Source organism: Paramisgurnus dabryanus, chromosome 7 (assembly GCF_030506205.2).
Source record: "Paramisgurnus dabryanus chromosome 7, PD_genome_1.1, whole genome shotgun sequence".
Taxonomy (NCBI): domain Eukaryota; kingdom Metazoa; phylum Chordata; class Actinopteri; order Cypriniformes; family Cobitidae; genus Paramisgurnus; species Paramisgurnus dabryanus.
This window is the reverse complement of record NC_133343.1, coordinates 32,074,600-32,096,440: the sequence shown is the minus strand read 5'-3', so window position 1 is coordinate 32,096,440 and position 21,841 is coordinate 32,074,600. Positions and strand designations below refer to the sequence as shown.

Below are 21,841 nucleotides of genomic sequence, written 5' to 3'. Positions count from 1 at the left end.
AGTCTTTTGCAGTCACTTTTAAAGGTGCCAAAAAATGCATTGAAATAAAATTGTCTCCATTGTTCTCTGATGTCTACATAAAAGGTATGTGACTTTATTAAATGCAACAATTATCTAGTGATGGTTTTACATGTCCATTTTCAACCCAAGGATTTGCATTTATAATGAAATGGTCTATTATTACCTTATTTGAAAGGGTCATGAATAATAATGTTGAGGTCTGCTCTGATTGGCTGTTTCAAAGAGCAGCTCCTATAGTAGCTGTGTGTGAAACAGACCATATTTTGAGGAATAATTAATTGTTTGGAGATTGTTAATGGACGTATAGCGCTAACGCAGCAGTCACAACTTTGTTTTTAGAATTGTGACAACATCATAACTAATTTAGGGTGACCATACGTGCCATTCTTCCCGGATTGGCCAGGATTTCCGGTGCATCTTCCGGAAGTCGCATTTGTTGACCGCATACGTCATAGAGGATTATTATTATTATTATTATTACAGAAAAGCAACAGTTACATTTTAAGGTAAGAATGAAAGTACAATTGTATGTCTTATGTTTTTAACTGAATGGCATATGCGGTCAACAAATATGACTTCCGGAAGACGCACTGAAAATGCGTCCGTGAAGAATGGCATGCATGTTTCCCCAACTAATTTAATGTAACACAGTTGGTGTTACGTTGAGATTGGTCTGTTTTCCAGCGGTCTTTTGCATGCACAAGATTTACATAAGAATGATGAAACAATCGTGTTTGAGGCTCACCATATATCATTACCATGTACAGAACTCTTATTATTCATCTATGCCTAAATAAATACTTTTACATCCTATGATCATTTTATCCACTCAAAAAGTATTTTTATTGGGTTTCTCCCAAAAACCGACCTTTATAAATGCAAACTCTCTACCAAACACGAGCACATCAGAGACATCTCAAACTCGTTTTTATTACATCTTAAATAACAGTACATTTTAATATAGTATCTATGTTGCATCCAGCTTTCTGTTACACCGACAGACTGAAATTAAATACAAAAGGTGAGATAGGGAGTGCTGAGATCTACAGTTATTAATGAAGAGAGAAAATAAGGGGAATCCATTTTAATTGAACTGCAATTAATCTTTACTGGTGGCAGCACACACAAATACATCACAATTATTGTACATTATCGCAGAGAAAGGAAAAAACAATAAAAAAGTCACAACTATTAAAGAAAGTGCATCTGTTTACAGTGGAAAAAACCAAAAGAATATTCTGCCATATCAGATGCCATTCAAAAAGATTGAAAAAAACGTTTTATTTAGAAAACTCGCACAAAAGGGTTTTATGTACTCTCAGATGGGACGCTTTTGAAACTGGTTTAATTTCGGAAAACAATCGCAGGGGCGCTCAAGGAAGAATGGCCATGTTTTACACGTCGACTGCAGTTAAATTGTTTCTCCCTCTCGATTTCTTACGTCGGTGCATAGCTTGGCCGGTCAAAGTAAATGATGTATGCACAGCATGTCTAAAACATTTGGAATAAAAGTTTTAACGATCGAAATTTCTCAGTTTCACATGTCGATTTCGCCGTCCTGGTGGAAGTAGGCGGGGCCTAAAGACGTCAGCACCCGTTTAAGCAAATTCTACAGCATGCGACTACGTTAATTCATGGCAGCTGAAATAAAACGCTTAACTTAAAAATTGCAGAATCATCATTATTTTCAGACATTGATTTGTACAACATTTCATTCACATAGTAGTAACTGTATTTCCAAGCACAGACAGGGCTCTCTGTTCTCTTTCTGGAACTGGGCTTAAAAAAATCTTGTTTTTCCAAACACAGACACCACTGAAATCAAAACTAACATCCCAACCCACCCACCCCCCGATGAAAAACCATCCAAAAAAAAAAAAAAATCAGAATCCAAGCCAAAACCTTAAAGGAACCAAGAAACAAACGTAAGACCAGAAGATAAGCTAAGGGGTTAGCTTGAACAGTTTTTAATCCAATGAAAGAAAGGACTGCATTTTTTTTTTATTGATACATTTTTATTTTTTTCTACTTTTTTTGTGCGTTTTCTACGTTAAAATTAGCATTCAATGTAATTAACGGCATGTGCTTGGTTAGTTAACGCTTAAAACGTTAGTCAAGTTTCTTATTGTGCAAACAAAGCTGTGACGAGACTGGAAAGAAACGTTAGCTAGGATAATAATGCTGCATTCGCGTGCAAGTCCGATACCCATATTTACAAACGGCCATTCAAAGAGAAATGACGCATCAGACTCAGAAAATATTTAAAAGAGATATGGCATTTTTTCTTTAATGACAAAGGACCAGGATTCACACTAAAAAGTTCAACTAATGCACAGATCATGGTTACATTTTTAAAAAGCCAAGGCTGTTCTTATTAACCCGGTTATTGGCAACAGCCCAGCAGTGGTAATTGTTAACAATTGGAACGGTTTCGAGTCGGGGGCCGCCCGAGAATATGAATTATGATCTCGCAGGAGGGCACGCGTACTCTTCTTCTTCTTGCTTAAGTCACGATCATGAAACTACACAACCATTAGAGCAACCTAGCGCACAAAAGAAAAAACAACGTATGATTGGCATTTTCAAAAAAGCTGCTTTTTCATCCTGGTCTACTTTCAGCGTTACACACGACTTGTGTTTTTCACGTGGTTTTATAACAGGATTAAAAGATTTTTCTAATCAGAAACATATCTAAAGAGAACAAAATAAGAGGAAAAAGATCTAAGATGAACTATCAGATAAAAGAAACAAAAAAATAAGAAGAGTTAAATAATTTGTACAATTACACTCCAACATTTGCTTCCTAGACACATGATATATAAGCGTGGGATGATAGTGTTGTTTTCTGTTACAGGGTGACAAAGATGGTCCGAGAGGGAATGCAAGTTATTCATCTGATACCACAGGAATTCTTCTTTATCTTTATTATTTTTTTTAAGCCGGGTGATAAAACGAATTGTGCTCTTCTTGGTGTAGGAAAGGCATCCCTTAGAAGTTTTGTTTCTTTTCATGGTGGTGTCAGTCAGTTTTATAAGGTGATGGTTGGTGGTGGTGTTGTTGTTGACGATGCTGTGAAATTTAACATTCTAAAGTTGGAATGGTCTTCCAGTCAACTTTGGAGTTCAAATGATATCTGCAAAGATACACAAAAATGTATTTAATGATTTTACAAATTTACATAAACAAGGCTTAACTTACTACCAAATTGTCCCAAATATAAGACGACCCTGATTAGAAGACAACCCCACTTTTAATATAAATGTGTCCAAGACCAATTTTTCTCATCCTCCGCAACACTTTTCAATCATTGTTTAAGCCCTCACAAAAAAAATAAAAAAATTGTTGGAAGAGACATAATTGACTGTGACACTCAAGATGGCTACCAGGTAAGCAGTTCTTATCTTTTCTCTTTAGATAAAAGTTGAAATTTTGTTTGTCATAGTACCTAGACAACTTTTTAGTTTTCATTACCGAAACATGAGTTTGTAAATGCATTTATTTAATGTAATATCATGTTGATAATCTAAAAAAATTTTATAGTTCTATAGGAAATATTTTTTAAATCTTCTAAAAATAATGTTTATAGTAAGTAAAAAAAGGGGTTTCAAGGGCTTTTTAAAAATTCTGATGCTGGACACCTTTTAAATCTGGATCTGAGAATCACCCACATGTGTGTCCATTTACATGCTGGTGACATTTTGGTTTTGGTTTTTAAGTATGCAGGAAATAAAAAATAAAGTACAGGACTTGTTTGATGTTAAAATAGCTATTAGGAGCGATAAAACATGAAAATGACAGACAGATCTGATGTGAGCACAGATGTGCGAGTGCTCAACACCGATATATAGACATCTAGACAGAATTAGTATTTTAAAAATATCTGTTTTGACAAGAATTCACGCAGATATAATTTGTTACCTCTTAAGGGCGATTTATAGTCGTGCGTAGGTCCTACGGCGTAGCAGCGACGGCGTAGGTTCCGCGTCGGTTTTCATTTATACTTGTGCGTCGCCGTCCGCGTCGACGTGCAAAGACACGCGAAACCGCTGGTTGGCAGTAATCACGCGTGTAACCACAGTAGCAGCAGAAGTAGTCACAGAAGAAGAAGCTAAGCAAGTTAACCCACAAACGAAGAAAAAATAGCAACTTGTTGTGTATAATTTGAGAAGACCAGCAATGATGTAAGTAAATAAACAGCGACTTATGTTGCAGTTTGAGTTAAATCACTCCTCAACTTGGCTCATCTTTGTTTTCACCGTCTCAACCGGAAATACCTATGACGCAGTTTTTTTTACCTGACGGGAGGGGTTCTGGTGGACCAATCACAGAGCTTGCGGTCCGCGTAGGTCCGACGCGCTGTTAGGAATTTTGTGAGGTGCGCGTCAGGCTACGCAGAGCTACGCACAGGCTACGGATAGCCTACGCCGTAGCTACGGCGTAGCACCTACGCACGACTATAAATCGCCCTTTAGGTGAATGTTTGGTTAAACGTTGGGAAAAAATATATATGATTTGTGACATTATATTAGACCCTTGCATTACATGGGATCTTAAAACTGTCTGTCTCAATGTCAAAAGTCATAGGAGAATGTCTAAATATAAATAACTTTAAATAATAAAAATGTGCTAATTCTGACTCATTTTGCCAGCACGGGTCACGCATATCAAGTGTGTCTTTTGAAGTAAGGAAAAGAAAAAAAACCTTTAATAGCTTTCCAAGTAACCCTGTCTTATATGGGGTCAGATTTGTTTCGTATTTCTGAATAAATATACTATGATCCACAAATAAATATAGAGAGTTTCATAAATATTTTTTAAATCCTCAAATGCACAATAAGCAAACCATAAATATATGTTAGACATTTCATAAAAAGGAAGGAAATTCACAAATAAATAAAATGGGATTTGCAAATGAAATTTTTTTTATAAATATATATTTTTATTTTATTTATATGTGAATGGCTTCCTGCGCATTTGTGGATCGCTTCCTGTGCATTTATGAATCGCTGCACACATTTGTGGATCGCTTTCTGTGCATTTGTGAATCGCTGCACACATTTGTGGATCGCGTTCTGTGCATTTGTGGATTTGAAACCCTTCTAACGTCAAGACGTGCACAAGAATCCACAAATAGGTGGACTCCGCCCACCGTCTACTCCAGCCAATCAGACAACAAGCACATTGTGCTGACCAATCGTGGCACGATCTCCCTTCAACCAATCACAGAGTCTCTTCTAGAAACATTGTGCAAAAGACCCAGACGGAGGAGGACTTTTATTATGACAGCGAGTATCGCTCACTCAAAGCAATGGCGGAAGAGCGCTAGCTTTGTACAAGTGTCTCGCTGTGTGAGGCATGAATCATGTTGTTGTGGAGACAATAGCACCAGATTGTTACGCGGTGTGTTCATGTGCGTCATTAAAGTGAGTACAGTTAGGTTTGCATGTTAAAATTTCCGTTATTAATAGCGCTAACATGTTATTAGCTAAACTGTGAATCTACTACGCTGTAACGTTATATAAATCACTTTCTTTTGCTGTTCATCAATGTGTTTATCCTGTAATAATGTCAGTTATATTACATACGTTGTGTAAACACTGCTAATGGTGTAAAATGTGTCATTTGAGACACGTCTGTTCATTTTATTTTGATAACGTATGAGGGGAGAAGCTGTAGCTAATTTGTCAATGTTATGTATGTTTATTAGCATTAGTGTTACTTTGGGAATCCTGTTGTTATCTGTTGCAGGGAAACCACATCTCCACCTGCCTATGATCTGGCTAAGCTCTCAAATATAGCCAGGCACTCATGCATCTCCATTCACATGCCATGCAACCAAGCTCATAAATACAGCTCTGGCCTATCTCTCTTAAAGGAGCATACCCTCATCCTGTGCAGAGCTTCATTAAAGGACTACTACCAATATTCACCATTACCTTCATCAACGACTGCTCTGCTATCCAAGTTGTGCCTCTCATTCAGAGTTCTGTGCTGTGTGTGCTACCCTTATAAATACTGAATGCTGGCTCTCTCCTATCTAATGTATGTTCTCTTGTGTGCCTAATAAACAGCTCAAGTTGGTTCAACGCTCTCTATTGTGTTCTGACAGACACCCTGGTACACTGCTATATTCATTCGTAACTAGCCCCCTACACTTCAGAGTAGTCTTCGCTACCATTATAGTTATGTAGTGACATTTGCTTACAGATAGTTTGTATCTAACGTGGTACATTTTATTATGACATGACAAAACAAATGTGTTTTACCTCGTCTCCTACTACAGAACTGATCATTTAATTACACATTATGCATTATGGTATCTTTTAAATGAACAAGAAATTTCTGTGGTGTCTACATCTTAATGTCAAGAAGGTTTAATATGTCAAAGCTGTTAGATAGTCTTACAGTGTTGTTTTTATTTTCCCTTTATGCTCTGAACAAGCTTATGCTCTTACTTAAAATTCATAGAAGTAAGATGGATTTTTACACAAGTATGCAATCAAACAACTGGTATGTTATTTGTTTTTTATTGTGTGTGTTTTTTAGGGGTGGGGGTGCATTCAGCTGATAGATGTTTGCCTAAAAGGGATATGACAGACGCTACGTATCATTTCATGTGATTTTTATGTTTTACGACTTGTATCTTTACTTGACCAGGTGTTACAGACGATCAACAAAATGCCCTCTGGAATGTCCTGAGCGGGGAATTCTCTGAAGTAAAGGATGAATTTGTGTTCATATTTCAAGTTCAAGAGGATATTGATTTTTTTTGTCATACTGTGTTAATGAACAAGGCCTGAAGGTCAATGACATGTTTCTCAAACAGCAATTGCAGTAGACAGGAGTGAATGAATGAAATGTGTAATGAACTCATTTATTTATGAATCAATAATTTGAAGGAATAAATAAATAAGCTAATCCTTTGTGTAAGCTTAGATGCAGACATTTGTTAAGAGTGTGCTGAAATAAGTAGTACAGATTTATATAGAACACAATATCTTAAGTAAATTAAATATTAAATGTAAACAAACACACACACACACACACACACACATCTGTAATTTCTAAATGGGGTGTAAATTTATTTTTAAGTTAAGCCAAGCCAGATTTATTTATATAGTGTTTTTATTACAAAGTTGCATTGCTTCAAAAACCAGGGAAATTACTAAATTAATAGTAAATATAATGGGTTATATATAGTATTATTCCAAACTATAGATTATAATCAGTAAAAAACAGTATTTTGTTCTTCAACTATTGATAATTTAGTCAAATAATATAAATAATCAGGAACAGACCAAACTATACAAGCCTTTCCAATTTCCACCTCACATTAAAATGGAACCTTAAAAGGATTAAAATTACCCGAGAACAGGAGTTTGATATTACATAAGGGATTAGCAAAATTGAAACCAAGACGTCTTTAAGATTGTAGCCGGATTATTTCAAGAAAGGCTATATGCTATATTAACAGAATTTACAAAATGCTAAACTTAGTTACTGTCAGCCAGGAAACAAACCAACACGGCAACAGAAGGAACCAAAAAGCCACGTGTGGAGTAAACTACTGCTAAAACCGGTTTTAATCAATTTAATTTGACAAATATTAACCTTGACATACCTTACCACAAAGTGTATTAAGAGAATCCCTAGTAAAGAATTATTGACAACTGTCAACAGTGCCCGTTCCTCAATCGGAAGGCTGCAACCTCCGGAGGTCGCATATGCAGGCTGCATAAGTCATCACGTCTGCTTAATTTAAGTTAACTGAGCATTACATCCGCAAATCATAAGCATTTTACAACAATTACCGACTAACTAAGAATAATAGTCAACTTTATAATAGTTATTTTTTTTAAATAAGACAGTTGAATTTCATCAGGCAATCTTTTGTAGGCTGCATACATCATCAAGACTGTGTTCCCAACCTAACAGTAAAACAAAATGTGATTGGTTGGAGGGAAATCTTGCCACGATTGGTCAGCACAGTGTGCTTGTTGTCTGATTGGCTGGAGTAGACGGTGGGCGGAGTCCACCTATTTGTGGATTCTTGTGCACGTCTTGACGTTAGAAATGTTTCAAATCCACAAATGCACAGAACGCGATCCACAAATGAGTGCAGCAATTCACAAATGCACAGAAAGCGATCCACAAATGTGTGCAGCGATTCACAAATGCACAGAAAGCGATCCACAAATGCGCAGGAAGCCATTCACATATAAATAAAATAAAAATATATATTTATAAAAAAAATTCATTTGCAAATCCCATTTTATTTATTTGTGAATTTCCTTCCTTTTTATGAAATGTCTAACATATATTTATGGTTCGCTTATTGTGCATTTGTGGATTTAAAAAATATTTATGAAACTCTCTATATTTATTTGTGGATCATAGTATATTTATTCAGAAATACGAAACAAATCTGACCCCATAGTCTTAAGTCAAAAGAGGATGTAGTTTTTTATTAGGTAATTGCCAATGGGTTTATGTTTGTTGCCTACATTTCGGAGATGATTGCTTTACAACAAGGACCAAACTGATGCCAAATTTGCCAATCGTTTACAACTGAGTGATGGCGTGATCCCAATGTTAAAGGAACATGCCCACATTTTGGGAATTTAGCTGTAACTCTCTCTGATGCAGCCCCCGCTAGCTTAGCTTAGCACAAAGACTGGAAGTGAATGGCTCCAGCTAGCAAACCGCTCCCAATAAGTGACAAAACAACGGCAACATTTTCCTATTTGTGTGTTGTGATTTGTATAGTCACACCATGTACAAATAACAAGGTGATATGAGACACAGCGATATTTTAACAGTATACATACAGGGAACTATATTCTCAGAAGGCGAAGCACTGCTACATGGGTGGTGTGGTGAGGAACAGAAAGTTCGGTCAGAGTTGTGCAAATCACTCTGCCCAAGTAGCAGTGCTTCGTCTTCTGAGAATGTAGTTCCCAGTATGTATACGGTTAAAAGATGGCTGTGTCTCATATGACCTTGTTATTTGTACACGCTGTGACTATACAAATCACAACACATAAATAGGAAAATTTCGCGTTATTTTGTCACTTATAAGGAGCAGTATGCTAGCTGGAGCCATTCACTTCCAGTCTTTGTGCTAAGCTAAGCTAGCGGGGGCTGCGTCAGACAGAGTTACAGCACACACGGAGATGTGAAAGGTATGTATGGACTTATCTAACTCTGGGGGATACGGTGAATAAGCTAAATTCCCAAAATGTGGGCGTGTTCCTTTAAAAGACCTGTTTAGGAGTCGAAACCACAGGTGTTAATCAAATTAAAATCCAATCTCAAGTGTTTTGTTTGCATATAATGAACTGTGCTGTATTCTTTATCTCTTCCCACCGTACACTTCAAAGACAGAAAGGCTGTTCGGTCTTTCTGAAAATCTGACAACAGGAAAGACTTTGAAAATTTGAAGAATGTAATCCTAATCTATAATAGGTGCCCGAGATTAACATGAGACTGGCAGGAAACCTTGTGATCTTTAAAAGTAGTTTATCAGGTTTCTTCAGTCCATGTGAACTTGTTTGCATGTATTTGGTGCCAACTACCAAATTTTTACGGGTGTATGGTTTGATTGACATGTGAAAATCTAGAGCCTATATGAGATGACATCATTTATTACAAGGCAAAAAAGTCTTATATTGGGGACAATGCGGTAATTCAAATGTCAAGCAACACAAACTCTCATGTTGTGCTAATAAAGAGATGCTTCAGACAAGTCCTTACTGTATTGGACATGTTGTATTGAAAGCACCTTCAGCATTCAGTTCCAGATTTTGAGGAAGCTGTCCCAGGACCCTGTAGCCACTGCCATACCATCATCAGTTACACCCAGACAGCTTACTCGGTTGTCGTGGCCGGCCAGCACACCTGCAAAAGCCCATTGTCACTATACTGTATCATCTTCATGACAACATTGCAAGGACAAACCCTTTGAAACTATGAAAGTACAAAACCACACACATTCAATATCGAAATTTGGGAATACTTTACATGCCGTGTATGTGAAAGTGACAAACCAATGTGGCATGTTTTCAGTGAAGTGCATGTAATAAAAGAAAGGTATTGTGTGCTAGCAGGAATTAAAAACCTGCTCGGCCTGTTTTTAAGCTCATGTCACAGTGCGTTTATGATGGTGCATGCGTGTTTGAACGGTTTAGTATCTTACCAGCACGGTCGGCCTTCAGGGTATCCCACACGTTGCAGTTAAAGTCGTCGTAGCCGGCGAGCAACAGGCGGCCGCTCTTGGAGAAGGCCACGGAGGTTATGCCGCAGATGATGTTGTCGTGGGAGTAGACCATGAGCTCCTGGTCGGCACGCAGGTCAAAGAGGCGGCAGGTGGCGTCATCGGAGCCGGTGGCAAAAGCGTTGCCATTAGGGAAGAACTGCAGAGGGGAAACATTTAGTTTTTTACCTTCACATGATTCGTCTTTGCTGAAATCACGTCAGAAATACTCACACAAATGGCATTGATGTCAGACTCGTGGCCGGTGAAGGTCTGTCTGCACATGCCTTCACGGATGTCCCAGAGTTTAGCAGAAGCGTCGCAGGCACCGGACACAAACAGCCTGGTGTCTGGAGCCAAAGAGAGGCTCATGACATCACCGGTGTGGCCGGCGAAAGTGGTCGTCTGCTGACCGGTCTCTATGTCCCAGAGAGCACTGCAAGACACATCATAATAAAGATTTTACAAATTATGAACACACACCTTAGTTAACTTCAAATTAAAGGACCGTTCAAGGACTTTCCAGGTCTAATACCCTCAAACTCAAGGAGTAAATGTGGGGGCGCATTTCAAATGAGAGCAAGGTTACATTGTGTTACCTTTTAAGATACATTGTTACAGTTCCCTTTCAAGGGAACTTGCACTGTGGTGACACTTTGGGGACGCCTCCAGGGGTTAAGTGCTTCTGAATGTCTTTATCAAATTCAACCAATAGTGACGCTTAACGACAAAGACAGGGTGACGCGGGAGTATCACTATCTGAAATACTGCCAAAGACGGCGTTACGGGGACGCAGGAAGTATGCCAAGGGAGATGCCGCGTCTCGTTCCCTTCTCAGGGAACAACAGTTACATACATAACCAGAGACGTTTTCATGTGTCAAACACAACTATGCAAAAAAGCATTTTGATATGAATCAACATTCGCATACAGAAGATATAAGCAATTAAAGTGAACAGTTTAGCACGTGTGCTTAAAAGGCTAGAAATGTTATGATATTATCCTACACTACACAAGGAATAATATGGATTTTTTTCCGGAAAACTTCTTGCATTTGGACACTTTCAATGACCTGTATGTATGCATGTATATTTTCAAAAACTTCCCAGGGCCTTAAATTTAATTTCCCCCTAGATTCACAAACTTTTAAAGGATATCAAGGACCTGTGGGAACCCTGGGTACAAGTTCCTAAATGCAAGTAGGGACTCATAAGGGAGACGTGCATTTCCTCTTACTCACCAGGTGGTGTCGCCAGAACTTGTAACAATCTGGTTGTCATCAAGGAAGCGGCAGCAGGAGAGGTATCCTGTAGACAACAGGAAGTGTGTTACATATCTGAAACAAACCACCTTTCACACCCAGAGCAACATTACACCTACAACTAAACCGACTTTGTGAAACCTCAAGAAATGATTACCCCCAAAATTTATATTTTGCATAAAAAAATAAGCACTATCTGTAATAAACACTAAACTAATTGGAAGAAATCAATGTCAAAAAGGTGCCCTTGTTGTAATACAAGTGCAAAAATCAAAATGGTTTAAACTGGGGTGAAATATGACCCATAATTTATGTTGATGTCCTCTTTAGGGTCTATCAGATCGGATTTCCATTCAAGACAGTGCTAAAAACAAGTCTAGATTCACTGCATATTTACAACGCCGAGGCCAAACATGCGAAAGCACATCATGTACCTGTGTGTCCGGCCAGCTCGCGGCTGACACGCACGTTCCCCTCGCGAGTCTTCAGGCTGTAAATGGAGCAGATGTTGTCCAGTCCTCCGCAGGCCACGTAATTACCTGAAGGAGCGTAGGCACAGGTCATCACCCAGGATGAGCGCAGAGGAATGGCATGGACCTGAAAAAAAAAAAAAAAAACACAGGATGTGAGGGTGAGAAGAGTAACAGGAAGTAAACATCTATTGTTGAAACTGTTCAGATGTGTTTTGTTTTTAATGCTTGGCGTAAGTAAACATGACTATATCACCACTAAGTTTCTATTATATAAGATAGTCACAAACTATACTGTTTACTTTAGACACGTCATATTTTGTACCTTATTTGTGGTGTAACTGTCCCAAATAATGAGTTTTCCATCCTGGGAGGCACTGACCAGAAGCCTGTACAGAAAATACACAATCACAGGTCAGTGATGTAGATGTTTAAGTCTGCATAATGCATAAAAATTGAAGCAATGTTGCTTTTCCTCGATGGCAGTCTTGGTTGTAACGAAACACCTACAGACCAATCACTATATATAAATACAATAAAAAACACAAATGGGTTTGGGTGTTACTGGTAACACAACAACCACCCCCTCATGTGAAAGGGAAACCCCTCACACATCGCACTTTAAGGTTTTCACATGTCTTATAAACAAGGGGTGTCTCAAACCGCACCCTGGTGTGTAGCACAGGAAGTTTTTAGGGCGGATTCACAGTCTAAATTGTTCTAGTGCATTGAAACATATTGTAAAAACAAGTAAACAAACACTGATATATTGAAATATTGACCAGAAATACAAATGTGTAATGACAATGAAATTAAAATTCTTGGCCGAAAACCGAAAATGAGGAAACCAAGGCTGAAAAACCGAAATAAATTATTATGCCAATTATTAGTACAAATGCATTTATGGCTATCACTGTGAACTAACTTTACTAGGGATGTGTGACAGATCACAAAACTCACGGTTCAGATCACATTACAGTTTTTGAGGCACGGATCGGATTATTTTTCAGATCAGCAAAAGGCGGTGGGGAAAATCTAATAACAAATAAAGAAATTACAAACATTTATAAAAAAGAACAAAGCTGCACATTAATAAGGGCTAACATTAGCATTAGTTACAGAAATCCAATTAAATGAGTCATAACACTGTCTTTATTGTATAAATTAAATATATTATTATTTTTAGAGCTATTTGTCTCTTTGTTAGACTTAAGTAGGTTAATTGAGGTTACTGTCTTTTTAAATAAGCAGAGACTGGTTTATGACTGTAATCTATACATACACTTAAGACATAAACAAATGTTTTTATTAGAAAAAGAATACTTTGGAGATAATTTTGTTTATATGTGCCCTGTCAATAACAGAAAGATTTTACGTTCGCTTGTTTGCGTCTCACTCGTGTGTGCACTATTGAGGGCACTTAAACACGCGCACACAGAGAACGAAGGCGAATCCCAAACAGCGCAGCATAAAAACGTTACGTTGTTTTTCATTGCTTTATTGTATGTTAATGGACTATACAGTATGAGACACATTTGCGCGACTCTCTCTAAAGTTTACACATCAAGAGTTCTGATCTTTGAAGGGCGTACTCACTGTGATGATCACGTCTGAACCGGACACAACCGCATGTGCCTCTGTGCGTACTTTAGCGCCGCATACATGTTGCTTCAGACAAGCACATGCAGGTCGCGGTTTCTGTTTGCGTCATCACAACATTTCGGCCGTATTGTTTCGGTGATAAAAGTCTTTCGGCCGAAAGCCGAAAATGCTCTTTTGGGCCATTTTCGACAAAAATTTTCGGTGGCCGAATATTCGGTATTGGGTGCAGTAACAAATATGACATTTAATTGATATGACAGAGCTGCGCATCTGTATCTACAATAAAAAGGAGGTCACATGATTGACGTTTAGACTTCTCATTACATTTACATGACATTGACATTAGGCCTTAAGCAGACGCTTTCATATAGAGATTTAAAAAGTGAGGAAGGAAAGCGTGAATAATATAATGTATTGTATAATAAAATGTATATAAAATATAAATAATAATAATAGTAACTGTCCAGAATAGTAATAATAATAATAATAATAATAATATAGATGTATAATAATATATATAATACAGAAAATATTATATAAAATAAAATCATGTAAATTAATATATTTAAATATTATTATACACATTATAATTATAGCCTAGTTTTTGATTATTGGATACGAGTGGTTTTAGGTTTTCTTGTATTTTTGCATACAAGACATTTTGATACAAATGTTTTTGTTGAATCACGATTTGTTCATGAAAACATCCGTATGCACGCTAGTGAATGAGACCCAATATTTGCCTGAGTAACAACTATTTAAAAATCTGGAATCTGAGAGTGTAAAAAAAACTAAATATTAAGAAAATTTCCTTTAAAGTTGTCTAAATGAAGTCATTAGAAATGCATACTACTAATGTTAAATACATTAATTGCAAATAATGGCATACAAAATATTTTATTTTATAAAATTATTTTTTTAAACACATTAATGTTTGTATTTAAGGAACATTTACATGTATATTTATATATATTTTATATTAGAAGTATAAATAAAAAATATACCTTAATAAAAAAAAATTATTTTGTATGCGCTTAATGGCGATTAATCTTTTTTTTTATTTACAGTAGAAAATGTACTAAATATCCTAATGGAGCATGATCTACACTTAATATCCTTATGTTTTTTGGCATAAAAAAAATCAATCATTTTAATCCATATAATGTATTTTTGTCTATAAATACAAATATACCCGTACCTGGTTTTGTGGTCCAGGGTCACGTATTTTATAATGGCACTGCACTTTTACAACTATAGTACCCTCCAAAAGCTAAGTGAAGTAACTATGCAAACACTGAAACCGAGAAAAATCCCCTTAAAAGTTTTTACACCAGCCAGTCAAACATACTACTGCAATTTTGGCACACACAAAATTGAACCAGGAGACTTTGTCACAAGACACATCAGATCTCACAAAGCCAATTTCAATTTTGACCAAATGCATAGTTACTGCGCTTTGCCTTTGTAAGGCAGTAGAGCTAAAACACATGACGGCACAAAATAGGGCAGTACTGTTGAAAAATATCAGCTATTTTAAATTTTGCATAACTTGGTAATCATGTTACAGGTGTTATCAATGCTCTTATGTTTTGAGGATCTTGGCTTTACTATGACCCAAATTCACATTTGTGTAACCCAGCCTCACTCACCGAGAGTACCACACAGTGGAATAAAACACAAGAGGTCAGGCTGTGATGTAAATAAAACGTAGTGTGAAATTTGACTTCAAGAATTTGCAACCGATTGGTATATTACAGTACCTGGAATCTGTGCCCCAGTGCATGGCGTAGATTTTAGCCAAATGTCCTCGCAGTGTTCTCCTTGTGCGCATCTGGATTCGGCCAACAGGGTCGATGTTGGCTGTGATCTGAAAACATATTGGCAAATTAAAAACAGTGTCACAGATGTTGCCTGTATTAATCTGTTCGTTTAAATCAGTGTTACTTAAATTAACATAAATTAGAATAAAGGATTTTTAACCCTTACCTGTGATAGTGTAGCATCTGCACAAGCTTTCCTTGCATCCTACAATACCAAAAAATACCAGTTAAGAAGGTTAAACCAGCCTGGTAGGTTATTTCTAGGTTTGTTGTGAACTTGATGACTTTTCATACATCACTGGTTTTCGAGTGACAGGTCACAGCCCAAAAATGTGAGAAAACCACAGCACAAATGCATCTGTTCTTTGGTAAAAATATTTAGGTTTAAAAGGATTTAGTTTTCACAGAATTAAAAAGTACATTTTACAGCTCAGACTACATGTCAGATAGTTAATGTTTTTTATTTTATAATAATAATAATTTTGGCACTCTGAGGTGTATCAAAAATCGGTCCCTAAGGAAAAAATACTAACCACTTTTTGTAGTGTAAAACAGAACGGCATGATAACTAAGGACCAATAAACAATTCAAGCTTAGGTTCGTGAAGTATTATGTAAATATGTCAAGTATTTAGATGGAGGAAGGCCTTCGCTGTAATTTCCTTCTGGAGAAATTTGAGGAAGCAGAACAGTTACAGTAAAGGTTCTTCCTTCACCGTGTAAAATATGTAAATAAACACCCGCTCTATTTAAATGTCTTTTGGCTATGCAAATTTTGTAGAATAACAACAGACTACCAGCTAACAGATAATAATGGACACAAGCAGAAGCCTGAGGTGAAACGTATTACACAATGTATATAGGTTAAAACACAACACTGGTCCAAAATCATAAGGCCGCTCAATTATGGGAAAAATAATAATCAAGATTATTTTGGTAAAAATCATAATTAACATGATTACTAAGCGACTAATAAGGCTGTGCGAAAATACCGATACAGCTAACTATCGTTATATTTTTCCGCAATAGTGTATCGATATTTCATTCTCCAGTATTGATATTTACAAAATAAATAAAATCTGTGTGCATCTAATGGCCTCCTCTGCCGCTGCTGTAGTTGTTGCTGTCCAGTTGTCTGTCATATACAGCCATTCGGCCAATGTTTCAGAAGTTAGCATGATTGAGAAAATGGCAGAATTTCTTAAAATCCTGCAGCTTTCAAAGCCGCGTGGAAGCAGTTTTGTCTTAAAATAAAAAAGTAAAAAAACATTCAGGTCTAATTTTTTTTTACATCTTTGATAGAAAAGTATCGCAATGTATCGCAACATGCAACGCATTGTATTGCATTGCGATCCATTGCAACAAGCCCATGTATCGTATGGCGAGGTTACCGGTTTCAAGGTATACCGAGGTTTTAAAAAGACAAGTTTTCAAAACCACAAAAATTTTCTGTGATACCGTTTTCAAGGCATGAACTGCGTTTACACAAAATTAAATCTTGTTATTGAATTCATGTTTACATTTCAATCACATATTTTTTGAAAGAATATTATCATTTAAAGGCTTTATTCTTAGCTGGAATAAACGTTGTATGTTGCTTAAAAAAAATGTATTGTGTCCAGTTCAAAAGTTGTATATAAATGTTTTTATACGCAGACATTTGATAATAACACATTTAAGTGTTACAATGGCAAATACCGCAACACCGTGGTATTTTTGCTTACTGTTATCATACCACCACATGCCTAATCTATAATATATATTTTAATAGCACAATAATAATTTGAACTCAATTATCTTGTTTTTTTGATTGGTTGAATCAAAAATTTATATTCCAAAACGATTGTTTGCACAGCTCTACTTTATTGCACAATTTTGTTTGGTCCTTAATACATTAGTACAAGAACCAAGGAGATAAATCATGTAGGGATTTACCGATATATCGGCAGATAAAAGCATATTTTTCCTCACTGATTGTTTAAAAGCAGATTATATCGATTATATATTTTTTCAATTGGTTGAATCGAAAATTGAAATTTATAAACAATTAAATGCACAGCTCTACTTTAATGCACAATTTTGTTTGGTCCTTAACACATTAGGACAAGAACCAAGGAGATAAATCATGTAGGGATTTACAGATATATCGGCAGATAAAAGCATATTTTTCCTCACTGATTGTTTAAAAGCAGATTATATCGATTATATATTTTTTCAATTGGTTGAATCGAAAATTGAAATTTATAAACAATTAAATGCACAGCTCTACTTTAATGCACAATTTTGTTTGGTCCTTAACACATTAGGACAAGAACCAAGGAGATAAATCATGTAGGGATTTACAGATATATCGGCAGATAAAAGCATATTTTTCCTCACTGATTGTTTAAAAGCAGATTATATCGATTATATATATTTTTAATTGGTTGAATCAAAAATTTAAATTTATAAACAATTAAATGCACAGCCCTACTTTAATGCACAATTTTGTTTGGTCCTTAACACATTAGGACAAGAACCAAGGAGATAAATCATGTAGGGATTTACCGATATATCGGCAGATAAAAGCATATTTTTCCCCACTGATTGTTTAAAAGCAGATTATATCCCAACAATCAAAAGGGCTGAAAAAACGCATTAGAGCTCATATGCGCTCAACGACAACGGAATTGAAGGGTGTACACTTCTAGAATTTCTTAACATAATTGAAACGAGGAGTAAAAGCAAAACTATTGATATTTATCAGTGGATGTCATTCTAAACCTTGAAGTATAGTTTTGCTTTTACGCATACTTGAGGTTCCATGTACACTAAACGTGATGTAAATTTCCTCATCAGAATAGTACACGCGTATGCGAACTGCCAGATTTTTGCAACCATGCGTACTTTGTATGTGTGTATAGGAGAATGTAGTATATAGCGCAAGAGATGTTTTTCATTTTGTCTCAATGCGCATGCGTCGAACTTAATTCAATTATGTTATGCAAGGGTGTGCGTACAACTTGCATACATTAACTATACTCTGGGCTTTAGTAATCAAATATCGGTATCGGCACAGAAATTATCAGCCATTTATGACAGCAGTTACACCACCGCTGTGAAAACTACAGCAGGTATATTTGTAGAAAAAAAATTAGGCATAATGTTTCAGTGTTACCAAAATACCACATTCACTTGGTCATTCTTTTCTCATTTGACAATGATGTTAGACAAGCTGTGAGTCTAAAGCATATGACAATTCCTCAAAAAGAAAACAATTATGTAAATAGTATTGCTGTTATGTCTGTGATGGTGACTTAAAGGCTCATTTTAGTTTCGCTTAGGTCCAACGGTGTACCCTCAATGACCTAGGCTGCATGTCATTTTTCATTCATACTTCTGCGTCGTCGTCCGCACCGACGTGCAATTACACATGCAGACCGCTAGTAGGCAGTATCCATGCATGTAACCCACAATAGCTGTGCAACAACCAAAGAAGCAGCAGCTCGGCAAGTAAACCCACAAACGAAGAAGTGATGGTAAATTTGTTTGCTGTTTGTGTTAATCACTCCTTAACTTGGTCCATTCCGCAAGCGGAAATGCCTTGAAGAAATGCGATGCAGATTTTTTTGGACCTAACGGGAGGAGTTCTAGCGGACCAATCGCAGTGCCTTTATGTAACTATATAAACGCACATCTATACACACAAAAATGTAAGTCATCCACATGTATACGTTTACTAAAAGGCTAAAAAGTGATTTGTATTCGAGTCAATTAGTGAATGTGTATTGACAGTGAGAAAGAGACATTGAGAGAAAGAGAGAGAGATTCTTACTCTGATCTGATTCTTCAGCTGCTCGGCCTCCTGGCGTAACTGATCCAGTTCACTCATTTTCCTCTTCTAAAGCTCTTCCTCACTCCTGCTACCGGGACACGTTCTGATCTATAGCACAGAAAGAGGAAAAACAAAATAAATCACATATTCAAACTCTTACATTACAAAGTCATCAGTAGTGTTGTATGAATACAGGCATGTGCTACTGACAAACCTATCAGGTGACCACTTACGTTCTTATACGATACCAACCCAACTCTAAACACATCAGCTGTTAACATCATACGTACTTGACTAACTCTCGGATTGTTTATCTGTGCATAAGGGCGTGAAGTCGAGACTCCATACTACCCCATTAGCGATTGAAAGCAGCCAAAGACCATTTCCTCTTGTGGTGAAATAAGCTGTTGTCCTTAATGAAAAATGCAGAAGTACGAAGAGAATAGCAAGAAGAAAAAAAACGTAGCTAACTCTGTTCACTTGCTCTTAAAAGAGTTCACTAGGAAAAGCCTTTAACAATACAGCCTATAGTCAAAACTGCTTTAAGTCAACATAAAACAGCATTCACAATCTATGTTACTGTTTTCTAAGCGAAACAGGACATTCAACAAGGTGGCGTAACATACCAGACCAAGAATGATGGCAAGAGGTAAATAAATAAATAAACAAACATTTAAAAAGATATAACACATCAGTCAAAGATAAAAGGTCATTTTTAGCTCATCACATCGGTAAACAAACACAGCTTTTGTCTTTGGACTACTGAGCCGCATTAAAAATGCAATAAAGTAATTTACAAACCTATATTATCAGTGGTGTGTACTAGGGATGTTAACGATCTTCGATTAATTGTCAATAAGAATTTACTCGATAAAACTTAACGATTGTTGAAAAACAAGATCATGCACGTGTGTGCGGCGCCTGCGCAAAACACATACAGTCGGAGAAAAAAAATTAAGCGAGCGTGCAAAAGTTAAACTACTAGCTATGATCACAACGATGCTTGATGCCAAGCACACGCATGTGCTTTTTAAGGTCATGCGAGACGAGGCTGGCTGGCTGCCAACGCAACGAAATTACATCCGCAGTGGATCTGAGAAGGTCCGATGCAAATACGTTTAGGATACTGAAAGCAAAGACCCTCTTCAGGGAAGCCTGCAAAATTAGCATAGCAACGCTGCCATATACAGAGAAGGAGACCAGAAGCCGTTTTTAATGAACAGATTAAAATGTAATCTTAAATTATGGCAATAAACTGTCAAATGTAAACTGTAACTGACTGTCGTTACACCCTGAATGCCCGCAACATATATTACTGATCATCATTATTGACTGGCTGAGGCGCTACGTGTTTTCTAACGGAAGGTTGCCATCTCCGTAATATAAGCATCTTTGCTGAAAGTATGTCTAAGCTGAGGTGACGACGAGAAAAGTGCCCTTCGTGTGCTTCTTGGATATAATTACAAACAGTGTATCAACGACTCGGAAAGCGAGGTAAACAACTTGATAAATAACACTTGATGATAATAAAACTGTTATTTTGACATGGACTTTCATTGACTATTCCAGAGTGCCCATGTGAGGCGGAGTTATACACTGTGTCTATTAGTCATTATATTTCATTACGAGGTAAGTTTAAATTGATGATTTTATCAAAACAACAACTACATTGACTCATTTTACAATCCCACTAGCATGTTATTTAGACAAAATAAAATCTTTTAATTCGCGTGAGGAAGCTGACGTTTTTATGCACACTTTTATGTCATTGGATATGCCACTGCAGTGAAGGCTTATTGCACTATTACTGTTAACGATTATTCGATTGATTGATCGTTAATTTAAATGATCCTCGAATATGGGAAATTGCATAAATTGACATCCCTAGTGTGTACAGAGGTTACGAGATGAAATTTACTGTTTTTATTACATGTACTTTGAAAAAGCAAATATTATCTACATACATTGTGGGTCCCCTTACATGGAAGTCGCCGCCATGTTTCTACAGTAGACCTTAATGGACAAACTGCTTTACAGAACGCGTTTCATACCTAGGTTGTGTCAGATGACGACATGTTTGTCCAGTGGCATCTACTGTAGCTTTTTAATTGCATTTAGAAATTGAGGTTGGTCGCAATTCGCAATCTCACCACTAGATGTTGCTTAAAACCAACATTACACCTTTAATGGCTGCACAATGTTGAAAAAAAATGCGATGTGCGATAACTTGCTAACAACCTCCTTATACGATGTGCAATATGATAAAGATAAGTTTCACTTACTAGGGGTGCACGGGGCAAAAACTAACGCAGGGTTAGTTGTAACAGACGGTATTTTTTTCACGCTGCCAAAAGACAATCTCCTGCAAATTATTGGAAATGTATAATATTTTTCCAGATAGTTATTGATGAACGAGTGTTTTGGTGGCATGCAAGTACATTTTTCATCATGTTTTTTTTTCGGTTTCTAAGTTGGGTGTGTAAGACACCAAATCCAATGCTATGTCATCTTAATCGGTGTCTTGTTGACTAAAACATAGCATCATTTTGAAATCTGTCTGCAGCTCTTAGCAACTTTTTTTGGTGGGCTTGAAAATATTTTG

General features: G+C 36.7%; 1 protein-coding gene and 1 long non-coding RNA gene across 3 annotated transcripts in view; one reads left to right on the top strand and one right to left on the bottom strand.

The window, feature by feature from the left end:
* Positions 1-931: 931 nt before the first annotated feature.
* gnb1b (guanine nucleotide binding protein (G protein), beta polypeptide 1b) overlaps positions 932-21,841 on the bottom strand; it is a 35,592-nt gene continuing 14,682 nt past the window's right edge. The window contains exons 2-11 of one of the 2 annotated variants that reach the window (XM_065279557.2): positions 19,240-19,347; positions 15,593-15,631; positions 15,367-15,473; positions 12,330-12,393; positions 11,969-12,131; positions 11,514-11,580; positions 10,508-10,709; positions 10,217-10,433; positions 9,803-9,918; positions 932-3,154 (exon numbers count right to left, since the gene is read on the bottom strand). In XM_065279557.2, coding sequence (XP_065135629.1) covers positions 9,812-9,918; positions 10,217-10,433; positions 10,508-10,709; positions 11,514-11,580; positions 11,969-12,131; positions 12,330-12,393; positions 15,367-15,473; positions 15,593-15,631; positions 19,240-19,296 — 1,023 coding nt within the window. In that variant the 5' untranslated portion in view covers positions 19,297-19,347 and the 3' untranslated portion in view covers positions 932-3,154; positions 9,803-9,811. Of the gene's footprint in view, positions 3,155-9,774; positions 9,919-10,216; positions 10,434-10,507; positions 10,710-11,513; positions 11,581-11,968; positions 12,132-12,329; positions 12,394-15,366; positions 15,474-15,592; positions 15,632-19,239; positions 19,348-21,841 lie in introns of both variants that reach the window. The other variant, XM_065279556.2, reaches the window with a different exon arrangement.
* On the top strand, positions 4,875-6,102 carry LOC135788255 (uncharacterized). The gene is made up of 2 exons (XR_010547336.2): positions 4,875-5,444; positions 5,770-6,102. It is a non-coding gene; the product is annotated as an uncharacterized lncRNA (long non-coding RNA).